Source organism: Carcharhinus amblyrhynchos, chromosome 19 (genome assembly GCF_965287045.1).
Source record: "Carcharhinus amblyrhynchos chromosome 19, sCarAmb.v2.hapA, whole genome shotgun sequence".
Taxonomy (NCBI): Eukaryota; Metazoa; Chordata; class Chondrichthyes; order Carcharhiniformes; family Carcharhinidae; genus Carcharhinus; species Carcharhinus amblyrhynchos.
The window spans coordinates 52965901-52986838 of record NC_137342.1 but is presented as its reverse complement, the minus strand read 5'-3'; the positions used below and the strand labels follow the sequence as shown (position 1 = coordinate 52986838).

Sequence of the window (20938 nt, the reverse complement as noted above, 5' to 3'; positions counted from 1 at the left end):
ACCTTTATGTGATAGACGCAGCCTTGGATGACTGGGATCCCCAGAACAGCTGGAATACTGTAAAATCAGGACAAATAGGAGCACCACTGTGGCAACAGCAGTGCCAGTGAGTGACATGCTGCTTAAAGACTCTGTCTCTCACTTCTTCCTTTTGAAAATGAAGTCCAGTTTTATTCTCTCTCTCTCACACACACACCCTTTCTCCTGAGCTGCTTGAATGACACTCTATCCTCCAGCTAGCAATGACCAGTCTCTTTTATTTTAATCCTCTTTTCAGGCTCTTCCACAAGCTTCATAGCTCCTCCCTGGTGTTTTCCCAAATCTTTCTACTTTCCAGGACTTAGCCCTGCCAAGTGGTGAGGTTTAATTCACCTTTCACCCCTCCTAATTAGAAGCAAGAGCTTTTTCTCTGTGGTTTCAGGCAGTGGGGTTTAGTGTTCGAGTCAGCTCTGCAGCATATTGAAGTTATAAGTAAAGGATGAAGTTTAACTCCTCAGAAATCACTGCAGTCCACGTGCCGTTCACTGATCCTCCCCATTCTCCTCCAGATCCAAGCCCCCTGGTGTTACGTGGAAGAACGCCAAGATACATTTATGGGTCAATGAATATAAAAGAAAGATTAGTTTGAGCTCTTCATTGCATCTTTAAAGAGAACTTACTTTGAATATCCAATCTGTTTTTAATTATTTCCAATATAACTTTTTCCCCAGGGGATGGAATCTACTCATAAGTTTTTCAATTTTTGACCATATACTTGGAAGAAAATTCATCTAATTATACAGCACACTGTAAACACCAGGTCTGAATAAAATTCTGCTCTCTCTTATTGATCTGTATTGTTTAGTTCCCAACCCACTGAGAATTTGTTTGCCAGAACCATAGCAAAAAAACCCTTTGCTTCCCTTTCATTATCCCAAGCAGTTTTGTGGAATTCCTTATTGTGCAGAAGGTGAACATTTTAATCAGTGCTGGTTCTCAGTCTGTCCCAGCTGTTGTTGGATGCCTTCTGTGACTGTGGGCTGATCACAGAAATATATTGCAAATTTGCAATAAACTGACACGATGAACTGTTGGAATTCAGATCTGGTGGGATGCAGAAGGTGTGCAGAAATCTACAATACTCAGAATAAAAGTGGAATCACAGAGGATTTTCTCTGGGTTCAGGTGAGCTAGGAGGTGGGATTCAGTTGAGTTTTCACCAGAGTGTAAAGTGTGGGTGTCAGCGCCTTGTACTTTAACATTTGTCTTGTCTCCTGCATTACTGGTGATGCTTAGGTCTTGGCCATGTGGTAGCTGATGGTAGAAGCTCTATGTGATACTGTACTAACCACGTCACTGGAAAATGTTCATTGACATCTGATCTCTGTCAGAACAATACAAAAACTATTAGAGTCATAGATTCATAGAGGTTTACAGCATGGAAACAGGCCCTTTGGCCAAACTAGTCCATGCTGCCAAGTTTTTACTACCAAGCTAGTGTCAATTGCCCACATTTGGCCCATATCCCTCTATACCCACCATACCCATCTAACTGTCTAAACACATTTTAAAAAACAAAATTGTACCCATCTCTACTACTGCCTCTGGGAGCTCATTCCAGAAACTCACCACTCTCTGAGTCAAACAATTGCCCCTCTGGACCTTTTGTATCTCTTTCTTCTCACCTTAAATCTAAAATGATTGCCGAGGAAAAGGTGTTGTCTACATAGGCTTTAGTAAAGCATTTGACAAAGTCCCTCATGGAAGATTGGTACAAAAGGTTAAATCACACAGGATCAAGGGTGAACGAGCGAGATGGATTCAGAACTGGCTAGGCCACAGAAGACAGAAGGTAGTGGTGGAAGGGTGTTTTTCTGAATGGAGTTCTGTAACTAGTGGCATTCCACAGGGATCAGTGCTGGGATCTCTGCTGTTTGTAAATGACTTAGAAGAAAGTATAACTGGCCTGATGAACAAGTTTGCCGGTGATACTAAGATTGACAGAGTTGCGGCTCGTGATGATTACAGCAGGATATAGATAAGCTGGAAAATTGGGTGGAGAAATGGCAGATGGAATTTAATCAAGACAAATGCGAGGTGATGCGTTTTGGTAGATCCAATTCAAGTGGGAGCTATAAATTAAATGGCAGAAACATCAGGAGCTTAGACACACAGAGAGACCTGGGAGTACAGGTCCACAGATCCTTAAAAGTGGCAGTACAGTTGGAAAAGATGGTGAAGAAAGCATATGGCATGCTTGCCTTCATCAACTGGGACATTGAGTATAAAAGTTGGCAAATTATGTTACAACCATGTAAAAAATTGGTTTTGGAATATTGTGTCCAATTCTGGTTGCCACACTACCAGAAGGATATGGTGGCTTTGGTGGGAGTACAGAAAAGATTTACTAGGATGTTGCCTGGTATGGAGGGTATTGGCTTTGAGGAGAGATTGAATAAACTGGGATTGTTCTCCCTGGAAAGACGAAGGCTGAGGTGTGACCTGATCGAAGTTTATAAAATTATAAGGGGCACCGATAAGGTGAACATTTGGAAGCCTTTTCCCAGGACAGAAGTGACAATTACAAGGAGACAAAAGTTCAATGTAGGCGGGAAAGGTTGAGTGGAGATGTGTGAGGGAAGATTTTTTTACACAGAGGGTGGTGATGGCCTGGAATGCACTGCCAAGTGCGATGGTTGAGGCAGATACCTTAGCCCTTGAGAAAGCGATAGTGAACTGTCTTCTTGAACTGCTGCAGTGTAAGTGGTGCAGGTACGCCCACAACGCTGTTTGGGAGGGAGTTCCAGGATTTTGACCCAATGACAGTGAAGGAACGATGGATATATGTCCAAGTCAGGATGGAGAGAAACCTGCAGTTCCTCATGATAAAGCCTGACGAGACCATCCACATTTATAGAGACTACAAATTCACAGCTAACCACACTGCCCACTTAGATAAATATCCAATCCAGAAGGTTAAAGACCTGTTGCAAAGCAGGCTGGAGATCAATCTTATACAAAGCTGGATATGAGCCACACATATCAGCAACTTAAATTAGACAATGCTTCCTGAGGTTATGTTACAATAAACACACACAAAGGTTTGTTCCAGTATACATGCCTACCCTTCGGCGTGTCTACAGAACCATAGAATCCTACCGTACAAAAAGAGGCCACTCAGCCCATCGAGTTTGTACCAACCACAAAATTCACTATTTTCCAGAGGGCATTGGAGAGTTTGTTACAAGGACTGCCTCGTGTTGTAGTATACCTGGATGATGTTTTGGTAACTGGTCACCTAGCTAAGTTAGACAATGTGCTAAAGGGAATTCAAAGGCTGGAGGTCACCACAAGAGGCGGGAATGTACTTTTCAAGTCACTGAGGTTACTAACTTGCCGTTCTGTGGATATATACAAGGAATATCCAGGCTTGGATACATTGTGTCCTCAATTGGTGTGGGAGGCAAGGGAGGAGATTACAGAGGCTCTGAGCCAAATTTTCAATTCCTCTCTGGCTACAGGGGAGGTCATGATGTGGATGTGCCGGCGTTGGACTGGGGTAAACACAGTAAAAAGTCTGACAACACCAGGTTTTAGTCCAACCAATTTATTTGACAGTTAACTCACTAGCTTTCGGGTTAGTCCCTTCGTCAGGTGAATGGAGAGTTCTGGCCTCAGGGGAGGTGCCAGACGACTGGAGTTTCGTCAGCGGGAGGTCATGTCTAACAAATTTGATTGAATTTTTTGAGGAGGTGACCAGCTGTGGAGACGAGGGTAGTGCAGTCCATGTAGTTTATATGAATTTCAGCAAAGCCTTTGACAAGGCCCCACATGGGAGACTTGTAAAGAAGGTAAATTCACATAGGACACAGGGGAATTTGATAAAATGATTCAAAATTGCCTCAGTTGTAGGAGACAGAGGGTGATGGCAGAAAGCTGCTTTGGTGACTGGAGATCACTAAATCTGTGTGATCTCCAGTCACTAAACTGGATCTGTGTTTCACCCCTATTATTTGTTATTTATATAAATGACATTGATGATTATGTGTGGGGAAGGATTAGTAAGTTTGTGGATGACACATAGATTGGCTGCCTGGTTAATTGTGAGACTGAGTGTCTTAAACTATAAGAACATATAGATGGAATGGTCACATCAGCAGATACGTGGCAGATGGAGTTTAACCTCGAAAGTATGAGCTGATACACTTTGGGGGAATAATTTAACAAAGAAGTATCCAATGAATGTCAGGACACTAGGGAGTTCTTGGAACAAAGGAACCTTGGCGTGTTTGCCCACACATCTCTGAAGATGGAAGGACATATTTGTAGGGTGGTGAAAAAAGGCATATTGCCTTTATCAATTGAGGCATAGATTGCAAAAGCAGGGAAGCTATGTTGGAGTTATACAGAACTTTGATGAGGCCACAGCTAGAGTACTGTGTGCAGTTCTGGCTGCCACATTGTATATAGGAAGGGTGTGATTGTATTGGAGGGGGTATACATAAGAACATAACATAAGAAATAGGAGCAGGAGTAGGCCATCTAGCCCCTCGAGTCTGCCCTGCCATTCAATGAGATCATGGCTGATCTGAAGTGGTTCAGTTCCCCTTTCCCGCTTTCTCCCCATAACCCTTAATCCCCTTGCCTATCAAAATGTAGAGGAGATTCACTGGGATAGCGCCTGGGATATAATATTTAAGTTATGAAGAGAGGTTGAATAGGCTTGGGTTATTTTCTCTGGCGCAGACTGAGGGGCAATCTGATCGAGGTGTACAAGATTATGAGAGACGTGGGCAGAGTGGATGAGGAGCAACTGTTACCTCGCTGAATATATTTAAGTCACGGGTAGATAGGTTTCTGATAGACAGGAGAATTAAGGGTTAGGGGAGAAAGCGGGAAAGTGGAAATGATCCACTTCAGATCAGCCATGATCTTATTGAATGGCGGGGCAGGCTCAAAGGGCTAGATGGCCTACTCCTGCTCCAATTTCTTATGTTCTTATGTTCTTAACTGTTCCCCTCATTTGAAGGGTCAATTTTTGGGGGGACATAGCTTCAAGGTGAGGAGCAGGAGGTTTGGGGAGAAGTGAGGAAAAACCTTTTTACCCAGGAGGTGGTGATGGTCTGGAATGTGCTGCCTGGGAGAGGGGTGGAGGCGGGTTGCCTCACATCCTTTAAAAAGTGTCTGGATGAGCACTTGGCCCATCATAACTTTCAGGGCTATGGACCAAGAGCTAGTAAATAGGACGAGTTGGGTGTTCAGGTGTTTCTAATGTGTCAGTGCAGATTCAATGGGCCGAAGGGCCTCTGAAGCACTGTCTGATTCTATGGAAGACAAGGTCAAAAGATTACAGTGTATTTATTAGTGTCATAGGTAGGCTTACATTAACACTGCAATGAAGTTATTGTGAAGATCTCCTAGTTGCCACACTCTGGCACCTGTTCAGGTACACTGAGGAAGAATTTAGCCTGGCCAATGCACCCAACCAGCATGTCTTTCAGACTGTGGGAGGAAACCAGAGCACCCAGAGGAAACCCACGCAGACACGAGGATAATGTGCAGTCTCTACACAGAGTCACCCAAGCCAGGAATCGAACCTGGGTCCCTGGCGCTGTGAGGCAGGAGTGTTAATGATAAAGGGGCACTGGCCCCCAGAAACACTTCTGCATTCAAGTCATTTTTTGGAATGGTAAATTACTACAGACATTTTGTACCAAATTTGTTAATGTTTTTGGCCCTGTTGCCTACGCAGTGTTAGTTTTGGAAGATTCCCCAGTGAGAAGCTAGTAACAGAATAAAATAACTGTTATATTCTTTGAGCTTTTTAGGACATTTCAATCCATCTCAGAAATTGGTGTTAACCTGTGATGCCTCCTTATGACGTTGATGAGGTGTCCTGCAGATGGGTGTGAGATGAAAGACCAGTAGGTCTCACGAACCCTCTCAGGGGCTAAAAGATGTTACTCATGGGTTGAAAACAAAGCCTCATCAATGGTATATTGGATGAAGAATTATCCAGCAGTATGTGTATGGGAGGCACTTTCACATTGTTACGGGTCACAAACCACCCTTGGGTCTTTTTAAAGAAGACATTCTACTCATCACATCAGCCAGAATTCAATACTGGGTGTAAATCCTCCTCACATACAAGCACAGTCCAGACCAGGCAGATTTCTTCGCCTAAAGGACATGAGTGAACCAGATAGATTTTTACAACAATCGACAATGGTTTCACAAACTGGAATTTTACCGTTACAGCCACGCTGGAACTGGGATGGGCGAGGCTCACAGAACAGAATCCCCTACTGGCCTTGGGCTAGATTTTACGAGGCTCGCCCGAGCATTGTCATAAAATACTGGCCACGGTCATCATTAGACTTTAAATTCAATGTGTGCTTTGTATAAATGTGTCAGGATTTATAAAATTCTAATTGGAAACATTTTAAAACACTTTTTCCTGAAGAATTATATACTGTAATTTTAATGGACAGTTCAAATTTAAACATCATTGAATCAGATTATTCAGTCGCATTGTGATGAAATCAAAAGAGAAACGCTGGAAAATCTCAGCAAGTTTGGCAGCATCTGTAATGAGAGAAAAGAGCTGTCGTTTCGAGTCCAGATAAACCTTTGTCAAAGCTGTCAGGTTCATCTGGACTCAGAACGTCAGCTCTTTTCTCTATTTGCTGCCAGATGCTGCCAGACCTGCTGAGATTTTCCAGCATTTTCTCTTTTAGTTTCAGATTCCAGCATCCACAGTAATTTGCTTTTTATCAAGCGTCCTGACAATATTGGATTGATTTGGAAGGTCTGTTCCTGTTTGCTTTACAATATTGCTTTAAAACAATGTCGTCAGAGTGCGTTTGTGTCCATTGAGACTGATACAGTCAAATAATCGATTTGAGGATTGCACTGTGGATCTAAAAGACAAAGTTAATGATCAAAGCCTTTAGCTTCCACGACTTACAAACTCCAGAGTAAATATTAGCTCAGTAACTAATGATTCAACAGTCACTCACCCGACAAATACAACCTGCGATTAGAAAGTATTTTTATTGCTAACTTCTAACACCCAGCATCTTTACCAATGGGGCAATGCAGGTTTAGGAACCGCAACACAAAATGTGGAAATGTGCTGAATTATCTGTGATATGTTTAGAAATTGAAGATGCAATTTATAATCAGCTTTAGCTAATTGTAATTCTCAATTCTCCTGAATTCTAGCAACTGTTTTCTGATAATCCCTGTTTATGGAGTTTTTAAATGCCGGAATATTTTTCAATGTGGATCATCTGAATGAATTAGCGTAAAGGTATACTCCAATTGGAAGGTTTGACTGCCAGTGATATATTGAGTTGATGTTTGCCATTAATCCTCCCCAAAAGGGGCCCTGGAAATTGGCAGACATGTCTTTACTTTCTATACAGAACTCAGAAAATGCACAGAGCAGGTGTCATTACTACAGTAGCTGGGAGCTACACATTAAACAGGGCAGTTACCTCTGGCAGGAAGGATAGAGACCCCAATGTGGACATGAATCCTGGGTTTAATTGGATGTAAGAAAAGGAACAATGATATTTTGTAGGGAAGAAAGTATACAAAATATATGGAGAAAGTGGAGGAATAAACAGAGATATGCACAGAAATGAAGACATATGGAGAAGAACTGGAGAAAGAAACTTCAAGAATAAACGGAAGAAGTGAAGAAGTAAAAACAATCAGTAGCTGCACTATATTTATCTTTCAGTGATCTTTTTCCCCATTTTCCCCCCTCATGCTCCCATTGCTGATCTTTCAGGTTTATAATGTCAATCTGTTGATAACTCGGGGGGTGGGTCCTTGTGCTTTATTGCAGAGCAGTCTCACAAAATAGCAGCATGTGTTTGCAATGTCTCACTTTTACAACAAAGCCATTCTTTGCCTGCCTCTGCCTGGTTACGCTTAATTGACCCTTCCAATGGTTTTTCCCTGAAGGGCTTGTGGGCATAGCTAATGCAATGTGGGCTTCACAGCACTTGAATTAGTTATCATAACAGACGGTAGGTTTTAGCAAGTTTAACTCAGATTGCAATTGGGTGTCTGGATTATATTTCAGGAGTATTAGTATAACTGTAATGTCATGTACACTCAAAAAATGGAATTGTAAAACATTATAAAAGATCATTTTCTGCAAAAAACATAAACCAGAACATCTTGTCAAGGAGGATGACGGATGATTTATTTTATTGTCAACAATTACTGGGGGCTGTAAGTGACCATACTTAAGAAAACAAACGCCTTGACTAATTGTAAAAGGGCAAAGAGGTGGCAGTGCAGACACAGGACTCTGACAGGGGCACACACACAGGGCAGGGCAGGGCACCTGGAACAACTATATTGTCCTTGTTCACTGAACATTAATGAGCTACTACTCAATGTTACCCAATTTAAATCATACTGGAACCTGGTTATAATTGCAGGTGAGGTGGAAGGTCACAGTCTGTTTAGTTGTGACTGTGCCTAACGCTACCGGTGTTGGAAAATGTTTGCAATTATTCGTATTATTGGCCCCGGGGGAGGGGAACCATTCTAACAGTCTGCTCTCTGAATGATACACAGGGAGTTCCCATTATGACACCTTGTTACAGATTAATGATTGTGTGAAACTTATTTTCTCTGTGTGAGTGGAGTTACTGACAGGGATATTTAGATCAGAATGTTGTAGATGCTGGGTCAGTAGATGGGTATTATTTTCAGACAGGTTTGGGGAGATTTATTTTAAAGCATTAAGCAGCAGAAATGGAATACAACACATCACACACACAGGAATCCCACCAATCACTGCCTCACATCTTAGTTTAATTGTGGATCTCAGAAATTTTAGAATCTCTGTTACACATTTCAGATAAATGGTTCAGATATCTGAAAACAAGGATTTTCATGGGTCAAATTTCCCTCTTTCTACCGCCCTCTTGTGCAGTGGGGCACAGGGACCATTGTTCATAAAAAGAGGAAAGGACAATATTAATTTTGCTCGGTTATGACACCTCGTTGTAGATTAGTGATTGTATGAAACATATTTTCTCTATGTGTGCGGAGTTGCTGATAGGGATATTCAGATTGAAATGGTGTACACTCTCATTATTAACTTTGCCCCTTAAAATCACTCCTCCCATCACCGTGTAGACCAGGATTGGAGCAAAAACCTCTGCCCAGTTTGTGATTTTTCTGTTCATTAGTATTAATTTTCAACCTCTCTCAGTAGATTTATTTGTGCTTTAGACATGGGCGTCGCTGGCTGGCCATTATTTATTGCTCATCGCTAGTAGCTCGAGAGCAGTTGAGAGTCAAACAGATTGTTATGGGTCTGGAGTCACTTGTAGGCCAGGCTGGGTAAGGACGGCAGATTTCCTTCCCTGAAGGACGTTAGTGAACTGACAGTCAGCATTGGTTTACTGATCTTCAATAGATTCTTAATCTGAGATTAAGTCATCATCTGTCATGGTGAGATTCAAACCCCAGTCCCCAGAACGTTAGCTGAGTTTCTGGATTAATAGTTTAGCAATAATATCACTGGGCCATTGCCTCCCCAGTGTATAATCCCACCACATAATATCTCCACCACCTGTCCTAAATCACATTTATGTTGTAGTTTTTATTTTAATCTTATTATTTTTTCATCCCCAATTGTGAGTTTTCATCTGCTCATTTTCATTTGTAGATGAACCTGGAAATGAGGATAAACATCACAGTCACCCAAGGCCAGAACCGAACCAACATCCCTGGTGCTGTGAGGCAGCAGTGCGAACCACTGTGCCCCCCCCATATAGATAAAACAATTCTTTGTCTTTTCTTTCTCACTGGTCTAGTTCTGTGTTGCATATAGGATCTTGTCTGAAAGAGTTTTTGTTGATTCATGAACATGCCGTTTCTTTTCACTGTGTCTTATAATTACTTTTTGGAGCAGTAACATCAGTTTAGGAACTTATGATTCCTTATCCATTCAGTCAGCGTTTATTTAAGGTCAAGGTGACTTCTTTCAGGCCAAACCTGACCCTCCAACTTTCTAACTCTCACTGAGTCTAATTAGTTATTGAGCAAAGTGATATTAAACACATGGGCTAAATCTGAACTTCAGTTTTGAATCTCCGAAGATATTTATTTATTTTACCTTATGCAAATTACTTTACTTACAGACCAGAACAAGTCTGAAGGGAAAAGTGACATACTAACACAAAAATGCAATGAACTCTCTCGTTTTAACATTAGCTGGCTGTGACCGTTTGTACTTTTCAACGGCAAGGCAGCTGCTGAGATGGTTTTATTCAGAATCTATTAGCGAATGTTTGGACAATGAAGTATATGAGGAAACACAGATCAAATATTCAGTGAATCAGAAAGGCTGTTTAATCTCCAGTCCATCACAAATATTGTTGTAATCAGAGATCTGAATGCAAATACTGTGAGATATGACACATTCTAAAGATGGAGGAACATTCAACTCAATGCTGAACGTTGAATTTAATGTGTAATCGTTAAGGACGGAGGCTCAATGATATTGGACACTAATAAAATTCAAACCTGATAGGGTGAGGCAAAAAGATTCATGAGTGACTTTCCAAAGGAAATTGGATATGTAGCCGAAAAGGAAAAATAACATCAAACCAATGGAAAAGTTGACAAGTGGGGTTATTGGATAGTTCTTTCAAACATCCAGCAGAGTGACGTTAGCCAGAATGACCTCCTTCCATACTCTGTGCTTCAGTCAACACTCATTCTGTCTGGCCACAGTACAGCAGCAACCAGAATCCTGGGTTACATTGTTAAATCAGAGAGTACAAATCTGAGATCTCAAATCTGTCCAGAGATCTGTTCAGATTACAGCTTAAATACTTCATTTAACTCTGATCACGAGAATATCCAAGTTATAAATCTGATGTAGAAAGAAGCACCAGACTGACTCATTCTGTCCAAGAATTGAGTGATGAAAAGGTGTTAAAATGTTTCAGGATCTTCAGCCTTGGGAACAGCTGCACTCACAGAAACCTTTCTGGTATTTAATACTCACTGGAATTTTGTCTCTGTCGGGATTGTCTGATCCTGTGAAGAGAATTATCAATTGAAGTTAAACTGTTGGACAAGAAAACATTGAAACAAGTTGTTAAAAGGCAAATTATGGACTGATAGTAATATAAAAAATAACTAATATCTACATTGGCCCCTTGGATATCACACTATGGGGAGGATATCAAGGTTTTGGGGAGGACAGAATCATCCATCCTCCCAGGCAGCACATTCCAGACCCTCACCACCCTTTGGGTGAAAAGCTTTTTCTTCATATCCCTCATAAACCTGCCTCTCACCTTGAACCTGTGTCCCCTTGTGACTGACCCTTCAACTAAAGGGAACAGCTGCTCCTGATCCACGCTGTCCGTGTCTCTCATAATCTTGTAACCTCGATCAGGTCACCCCTCAGTTTTCTCTGCTCCAACAAAACTACCCAAGCCAATCCAACCTCTCTCCATAACTTAAATGTTCCATCCCAGGCAGCGTCCTGGTGAATCTCCTCTGCACCCCTTCCAGTGCAATCAGATCCTTCCTACACTGTGATGACCAGAACTGGACACAGTATTCCAGCTGTGCCTCACCAATATCATCCTGTAGCCCAAGACATTCAGCCTCACTGTTAATCACCCAGCCATTCTTTGACAAAGGCATTTTCGGTTATGTTGTGAGTAGAGAAATGGATTATTCTCCTTAGAGCAGATAAGGTAAAGGATATGAATAAAATATTCAAAATTTAAGTTTATTTATTAGTCACAAGTAAGGCTTACATTAATATTGTAATGAAATTACTGTGAAATTCCCCTAGTCACCATAGTCTGGCACCTGTTTGGGTCAATGCACCTAATCAGCACATCTTTCAGAATGTGGAAGAAAACCGAAGTACCTGGAGGAAACCCACACAGACATGGGGAGAATGTGCAAACTCCACACAAACAGTGACCCAAGCTGGGAATCAAACCCAGGTCCCTGATGCTGTGAGGCAGCAGTGCTCACCACTGTGCCACTGTGCCACCCCCATCAAATTCTTCAAATTATGAAGGATCTACAAAGAGTAAATAGAGAGAAACTATTTGCACTAACGGAAGAAGACACAGGTTAAAGACAGTCAGCAAGAGGAGCTGATAGGGTATGGAGAGGTTTATATTGTTATTGTAGAATGTGTGTTCATGTATATACTGCCATGTCCTGCACGCAGGAAGTGATGTGTTGGGAATGCATATGGCATGTTTAGGATCTCAGCCACTTCCTTTGGGTCCACACATAATTTCCCTCCTTTGTGCTCAAGTGGACCAATTTTTACTCTAGTTATCCCCTTGTTCCTAATTTATCTGTAAAATGTCTCGGAATTCTCCTTAATCTTGCCTGCCAAGGACATTTTGTGACCCTTTTTTGCCCTCCTAATTCCCTGATTGAGCTCTTTTTCCTGAATTCTTTATCTCTTTTTAGTTGCCTAGACCTCATGTATGCATTTCTTTTCTTTACTCAGAGAGTAGTAAGGGCGTGGAATGCCCTGCCTGTAACAGTAGTGGATTCGCCAACATTAAGGGCATTTAAATGCTCATTGGATAAACATATGGTCGGCACAACATCGAGGGCCGAAGGGCCTGCGCTGTAATGTTCTATGTTCTATGAAACTCACAATTTCCCTGGTCATCCATGGTTCCTGTATCTTGTCTTTCCTTTTCATAGGCACAGACCTGACCTGCGCCGTAACCATTCTGATGTACTTCTGAGGCTGTGTAAGGCTCTGGTCAGAACCCATTTGGAGGATTGTGAGCAGTTTTGGGGCCCATATCTAAGGAAGGATGTACTGGTCTTGGAAAGGGTCCAGAGGAGATTCACAAGAATGATCCCTGGAATGAAGAGCTTGTCGTATGAGGAACGTTTGAGGACTCTGGGTCTGTACCCATTGGAGTTTAGAAGGATGAGGAGGGACCTTATTGAAACTTACAGGGTACTGGATAGAGTGGACTAGTGGAAACATTTTTCCACCAGTAGAATAAACTAGAACCTCAGGCTAAAGGGACGATCCTTTAAAACAGAGATGAGGAGGAATTTCTTCAGCCAGAGAGTGATGGACCTGTGGAACTCTTTGCCGTAGAAGGCTGTGGAGGGCCAGGTCATTGAGTGTCTTTAAGACGGAGATAGATAAGTTTTTGATTAATAAGGGGTTCAGGAGTTATGGGGATAAGACAGGAGAATGGGGATGAGAAAAATATCAGCTATAATTGAATGACAGAACAGTTTCAATGGGCCGAGTGGCCTCATTCTACTCCTATGTCTTATGTCCTTATAGCCCAGGATAACACTTGTCCATTTCCATGAGTATCCAAAAGTTTATGGAATTGTGGTCACTCTTCACCACATGTTCCCCCACCGTTACTTTGATGACCTGGCTGGGCTCATTCTCTCGTACCAAGTCCAGTATTGTCCCCTCTCTAGTTGGGCTATCCACATATTGTTACAAAAATTCTTCTTGGACACACTTAACAAATTCCTTACCATCTGGACCCTTAGCCCTGAGGGATTTCCAGTCAATATGAGAAAAATTAAAGTCTCTCACTACAACAACCCTATTATTTTTACTTCTTTCAACAATCTGCATACATATCTGTTCCTTACCTTCCTGTGGGCTGTTGTGAGGCCTGTAGTACATCCCCATCATAGCGACTGCCCCCTTCCTGTTTCTGAGTTCTACTCTCAGTGTCTCATTACATGATTTTTCCAAGGTGTCCTCCCTGTACAGCTGTAATATGTTCCCGAGCCAGGATTGTAACTTCCTCACCTTTCCCTCTGTCTCACCTAAAATACTTAATATTTAACTGCATTCCTGTCCCTCTTTTAACCAAGTCTCCGTTATCGCAATCACATCCAAGTTCCATGCAAGAAGCAAAGCTCTGAGTTCATCTGTCTTACCGGCTATACTCCTTGCATCGAAACCGATGCACCCCAGACCTCCGGGCCACTGAGTCCAACCTCCCCCAGTCTGCTCTTCCTCTTAGCCAGCCTGGTCTTGGTCCCAAGCTCATCCCCAGTCTCTACCCTTGCTGACCTACTGTTCTGATTCCCACCAACGCCTCCCCCCCCCCCCGCCACGTTAGTTTAAACCCACCCGAACCATACTAGCAAACCTCCCAGCCAGGATATTGGTGCCTCTCCAATTCAGGTGTAAGCCACCCTTCTTGCACAGACTCCACCTTCCCTGGAAGATATCCCAGTGATCCACAAGTCTGAAACTCTCTCTCCTGCACCAGTTCTTCACCCACATGTTCAGCTGCACTATCTCCCTGTTCCTAGCCTCACTAGCGGGTGGCATGGGGAAGAATCCTGAGATTTCTACCCTAGAGGTCCTGCTTTTTAATCTCCTACCTAACTCCCTGAATTGCCGTTGCAGCAGCTCACTATTCTTTCTACCTACCATGACTTTATCATGGAAATGGTAAAATAATCATAACCTTATGATTATGGTTATCATAAACATTGCTCACAGCAATACCAAATCTGATGTCAATATTGACACCAAGGCAAAATGCCATTAATTGTCATTCTGTGGGGAATCTCACCGTGTGCTGTATTGGATTCCACCAGTGTTTATGGTGGACAAACTGTACGCACAGGAAACATAATCCCTCAGCACTGCACACAGGGAAGTTTCAAGTCCACACGGTCAACCAGGATGTTAAACTACTGCTGGATCTCCAGGACAGCATTGCCCTGAAACTAACCCACTTCGAGCCAGGTGTACGCACCCGACAGCACCAAGCTCCAGAGATGCTGCAATACAAAGACCTGTTCAACTGTGAAATTATTCAGAAGCTGTCCGTCATATATCGGATGACTGGATGACTCAGTAATGCCCACAGCCTGTCCCCCTGGAAGAATGTCCCTTGCCATGATGCAGAAAGTAGTTGACAAATTGGAAAGAATAATTAGACTGGATGTCACAGCCCCTGTGGATGAGGCCACAGACTGAGTTTCTGCAGTGGGAGCTGTGGCACAGACAGAATCTGTATCGACCCAGTCCATCGAAATAAAGCACATCTGAAGGTGGTTGAACAGGTCATAGCCAACGTGACCAATGCTGAGGTTTCCAGCAACCTGGAAGCAATGTGTGGATCCTGGCAAATCCCACTGGAGGAAGAATCTTCAAGTTCACTATCTTCATGTCTCCACATGTCCTGTGGTACCTCCACTGGTAGTGAGGTCTCCCAGTGACCTATGGAAGAGTTCAATGCAGGACAACCCTGTGACATCACCATCAATGACATCCTGATCTGGGATCGCACTGTGCAACAACATGGTACACATCTGTGTTTTCTCATCAACAGAATCCCGGAGCAGACAGTTGAAGCTGAACCCTGCTAAATGCAGCTTCAGGGTCACCAGGGCCCCTACTCAGACACTCCCTCATTCTGACACACCCTCACTCTGACACTCCCTCATTCTGACACACCCTCACTCTGACACTCCCTCATTCTGGTGCTCCCTCACTCTGGTGTTCCCTCACTCTGTCATTCCCTCAGCTGCTCATCGATAAGTACATGGGGTGTTGGGACATGTGTTACTGACAGGGCTGAGAGAAGGCTGAAACATCTATTCCTTTCCCTCACTATCTGTAATCAATGGGGTTTAAAAATAAAGATGACATTGTTTCTTAACCCCTGAGTGTGCATTAACTCAATTAACCAGAAGCAAGCGTCTCACAAGTTTAAATAAAGAGGATTATTTATTCATGTTCACCCTGAAAATATAATTCTACCTCATCCCTCACTCACTCTCACACACACTCTCTCACAGACACACATGCAGTCTCACACATTCTCCCACACACACAGTAAGAAGTCTCACAACATCAGGATAAAGTCCAACAGATTTATTTGGTAACACAAGATTTTGGAGCATTGCCCCTTCATGACCTGATAAAGGAGCAGCGCTCCGAAAGCTTGTGCTACCAAGAGTCAATCACATTGCTGTGACTCATGTAGGTCAGACCAGGTAATGATGGTAGATTTCCTTCCCTAAAGGTTATTAGTGAACTATTAGTGAACCAGTAAACCTAGTTCTTTGGGTAATGAGATATGTTAGCTGTAATCAGTTTCAGTCAGAACATAAGAACATAAGAACATAAGAAATAGGAGCAGGAGTAGGCCATCTAGCCCTTCGGGCCTGCCCCGCCGTTCAATAAGATCATGGCTGATCTGTCGCTGCTCAGTTCCACTTTCCCGCTTTCTCCCCATAACCCTTAATCCCCTCTCTTATCAAAAACCCATCAACCCACGTCTTAAAAATATTTAGCAAGGCAGCCTCCACTACTTTTCTATCGTCCACCCAGGATAATTTCAATTTCAAAGGCATGTCTATACAATATTGATGCCTACTTATGATTTAACTACTTTCTTGACAGTTCTCTCTCTTAAGTCCCAAGCACAGAGACTTGGGTCTGGGAGTCCATAGATTTTGAGTTGAGTAAGCCCATAAACAATAGGAGGTGTAAATTCCATAAATGGTTTTGTCAAGGTATGTCTATGCAAATGAGGCAGTCCACCCATGGCCAATCCATTCAGAACTTTCCCGAGACTTGAGATATTTCTGAGTCCAAAACAAAATTGTAAAAGTCACCTAATCCTTAGCAGCCAGCAGTGTGGAATGTTGAAGATTACTCTAGCCAATTTCTGTGAATTCTTAGGTGGACTTTCTGAATAAGACCAGGTGCTAAAACATTGACAAGAACATAAGCAGAGGTTGGAATGGACACAAGGTGCCTGGTTGCTATTTCTGGAACATTACACCAAAGTAAAACATTCTCCCACATAAAAAAAATGCAATCATTTGCAGCAAAAACATTGAACATCATGATACAGTTACTTCACTGTGCTGAAAATCTCTCGACAATTTTTCTCTTTGAGAAGTGTACTCCCAAACAATCGCAATGTGAATTTTCTAACAGTTACCACATTCTCAGCTGAGTGTGAGAGCTTCAGGGTAGGTGAGAAGTTCTGGATAGCAGTGATATCACTCTGTGTTATCAATGTACTATAAACATTGCATGAATGGAGTAAACCGTCTTTCATTCTTTTTTACCATTTTTTCATATTCTGACCATATGATGTGGTGCACTCTTATGTTTTTATACTCTCTCTATTCCTCTCATTCTCTGGTTATCATTACCTGTAACACTGCCCTGAATACTGCTTTGTCCCTTCTTAACTTTCCAAATCTCCCCTCATGTGACCCACCCTCCCCACTATTTAGTTTAAAACTTCTCCCTGCAGTGCTAGTTATACCGTATGCTGATGTGATTCTTCTCAATGGTGTATCTCTAACTGTCCCCAGTACTGGTGCCAGTGTCCCATGAATCAAAGCCAGTTCCCCCCCCACACCAATCTTTGACCCACACATTCATCTTTCTGATCTTATCGCCCCAATGCCAGTTTGCTGGTGGCAATAATCCAGAGCAGAATGTCAAGTTCTGCTTTTGAATTTAGTCCCAAACTGATTACGCCTCCTCAGCACAATCTTTCTTAGTCCTGTCTATGTCTTTGGTATCCACATAGACCAAAACAACTGAATCTTTTCCTTCCCACTGTTTCCAATTCTGAGGAGATGCCCTTATTCCTGACAGTGGGCAGGCAACACAGCCTTTGGGGTTCATCTTGTCAGCTGCAGAAAACACAGTCTATCCCCTGACCGTACTCTCCCTGACTACAGCTACATTCCTTTATATTCCACCTATCTGAATGGCTTCCTGCACCGCAGTGCCATGGCAATAGAATGGAATAAAATGCTGGACCATGTTAGAGGAAAGATGCTGGTGTGAGACTGGAGTGCCACATCAAAATGAAATGTTTCCTTCCCGATAACCAACATTGATAAATTGTTTACTTTTTTTGGCAGTTTCATGAGTATCAGCTTACTGCAATCAGCTTTTTATTTTCAGACTTTTTTCACTCAATTCAATTCTCAAACTACCATAGTACACTATGAACTCATATTCTCTGGATTATTAGTGCAATTAAATCATCATTGCATAATGATTCTGCTTTTACCTGGAGTCTTCTTTCATGGAGTGAAGACACTATTGGGAAGACCAGCATTTGTCGTACATCCCTAATTCCCCTTCAACTGAATGGCTTGCTCAGCCATTTCAGAGAACAGTTAAAAGTTAACAACATTGCTGTGAGTTTGGAATCACATTGGGCCAGGCCAGGTAACAGACATTAGTGAGCCATCTGGAGCTTTACAACAATTAATGGTCACCACTAACAAGGCAGGGGTTATACTTCAGATTTTATTAATTGAATGTAAATCCCACCAGATGCCATGGTGGTTGTGAATCTGCAACCTTTGGTCATTAGCCTGGCCTCTGGATTACCAGCGACATCACCACTGTCCCATTGGGGGTTTATATCCTGCCTTGCCTCTCCCTGAGCTCACTCCGCACAGGGATTGGACTAACTCCATGGGTCTGAGTCAGGTTCCTTGTCTTTTAGCACAAAACACTTTAATTCTCTCTCCAACATCAGTAATTATCAGTAGCTCCAGAGCGTCCACTATCAATGGAACAGCAGTTATACTCATTCTTAAAATTAAAATGTATTTAAATATTAAATCAAATGCTAATTAATTCTATGAAGAAAGTTTATTCACATAGTAATCCCTCTAAGATACCAATGAGAGCAACACAATGTCAGGTCTTGTATAAGATAAGTAATTTGTACTTTTTTGTATGTATCGAATTCAGATATTGACCTTGTAGATATGTGCAATAGTCTATGATGTTAATTCTAGGTAGAATGTTGACAGTTCTTTAGCAAAATCAGCCTTTATCATTTTCTGTTTTATCTCCAAAATGTTCTTTTGACAATTTTTACTGTCTGCATTACTAAAATTGTTAATCATATGCTTCCTAATGAATAAAAATAGCAGTGTGGATCTGTGAGTTATGATAAAGGGTTAGATTGATGATGTTACCTGTCACAGTAACATTCTGCAGTTAATTTAGTTAATATCCTGCCTGTGCTAACAAAACAAACGGACTCAGTAAAACACACAAAACTCACACTTCAATCCAGTGGCTTTTCAACCCAAACAATTTTGAAATATATTTCACACACCAGCAATTCCGAACTGTCTATCACTTTCTCCAGGAATGTCAGTAATAACATTTCTTTAAACTTGAGCAAATGCACAGCCCAGTCTCTTTAGACACATCAGTCATTGTTCTTAGAGTCTGTGCCAACAAAGCTCAATTCGTACTGATTGAAAACTTGTCCTAAAATATTTAATTGCAAATCCAAATGATCAGAAATGTTTTTCTCTATATTTTGTTTTCTGTTAGTTTGTGCTCCTTAAGGAAATAATGGACTGGGTTTTACCATTCACACCTGCCCAGGTTTACAGAGAGTCAATGCCACAGACACCATTCTCGCTGTCTACCCAATCACACCTGGCTCCAGGGGTAATTTCCACAGCAGTGGTGTAGGTGTTGGATGGTTGGCCCAGGGGGCAATCCTGCCATTGCTGAAATTTAACCAACAGCTGGAAAACCCCAATGCCAACATTAGCCTGGCAGCTGTAACTACACCAGCCGTGGTTGGTGGATTTGTCTCCTTACAGAGTCCCCTGGATACACAGGAGGGCCTCCTAAACTTGCTCCCCACCCCTGGTCCCCCTCTCTCCTGGCATATCAACCCTGGCACCCATATCTCTCATGGGACCTTCTTGCCTGGTCCTGCAGATACCCACCCCTGCCACATACTCTCTGGATGTTCCTCTCTGGATGCTGCTCCTTGTCATTGGGATTGGCTGCAGTCCCAAATATGGCCACCATTCCTGGTGGTGCTGCAGGTACCAGAAAGCTGTCAACCATTCGATTGGTTGGTGATGTGATTTTTTAATGATATAAAAGCACCAATCATTAATAAAGGAATGTGTAAACATGTTATGGGTTCATTTATTTAAAACAGGCACAAAAGAACATATGCACATGGATAGAAAGCTTGAAGATATCAGGAGCAGAGCTGTGTGTGCCGTGTCCTACTCACAAGCCAAAGTGAAATTGAGGCAGAATCACACGACTTCCCCACCCCCCCACCCCCCAACCACCCCCCCCACCTCCACCCCCCCCAACCCCCCCCACCCCCGCCCCTCCCCCACTGGGACATTAGAAAGCTAATAGTGCAGTCGCCAAGGTCTGTTCAGACATAGCTAATGAATTACCATCTGAGGAAAACTCAAATCATTATAGAGAGTTGGTGTGATTAGAATCAGCAATGCAAAATATCCTTTATTACAACACCCTGGTTGTTGCTGGTAGTCTGATGAAGAAGTCTGAAAATGGACCAGCAGCACCACCTCTCTCCCTGTTGTCTCAGGTTCAGGTGGGATGTTCTGCCCCCATTACCCCATGATTGGAAAATCCCACCTGAGGTCAATGGACCTCCACATTGTCCGTCCCTCGCTGCTCCAGTTCCTTTGGGGGTGGGGCAGGAAAATCTCTGTTACAGTTTGCAATCCATCACAATATAGAGAATTTTAATCAAATGGAACCTCCAGTTCAATGGTATTAACTTTTAGAAAAAAAATGGATTCTGGTTTAAAAGTGACTGTCTGCAGAAATTAATATTTACATCAGCCACAACTCCACTGGAATTTTAAGGCCTCTGCTGGAAACTATTCCAAAACCACAAACAATAGCAAAGGACTCATAAACAGAAATCTCCCATTGATTGCCCATTTAATCTTAACTTGGCCAAAATTAACTTCCTCTATTGTGTAACTTGTAATTTTGCATGTGTGTGTATATTTTGTGATGGTCAGGATGTGTTTACCCTTTTAAATATCTCTATAATTTTACCTGTGTGGGTTTTTAGCGCATAGTTTAAAAATGACCCCTTTCTATTTAAATTCAAGG

At 42.4% G+C, this 20938-nt stretch overlaps 1 protein-coding gene across 1 annotated transcript in view; it reads right to left on the bottom strand.

Annotated features, from left to right (window-relative positions):
- The window catches only part of LOC145355535 (semaphorin-3E-like), a 280261-nt gene extending 280144 nt beyond the window's left edge, over positions 1–117 (bottom strand). The window contains exon 1 of the mRNA XM_080207783.1: positions 3–117. Coding sequence (XP_080063909.1) covers positions 3–117 — 115 coding nt within the window. The remainder of the gene's footprint in view (positions 1–2) is intronic.
- Positions 118–20938: the final 20821 nt, after the last annotated feature.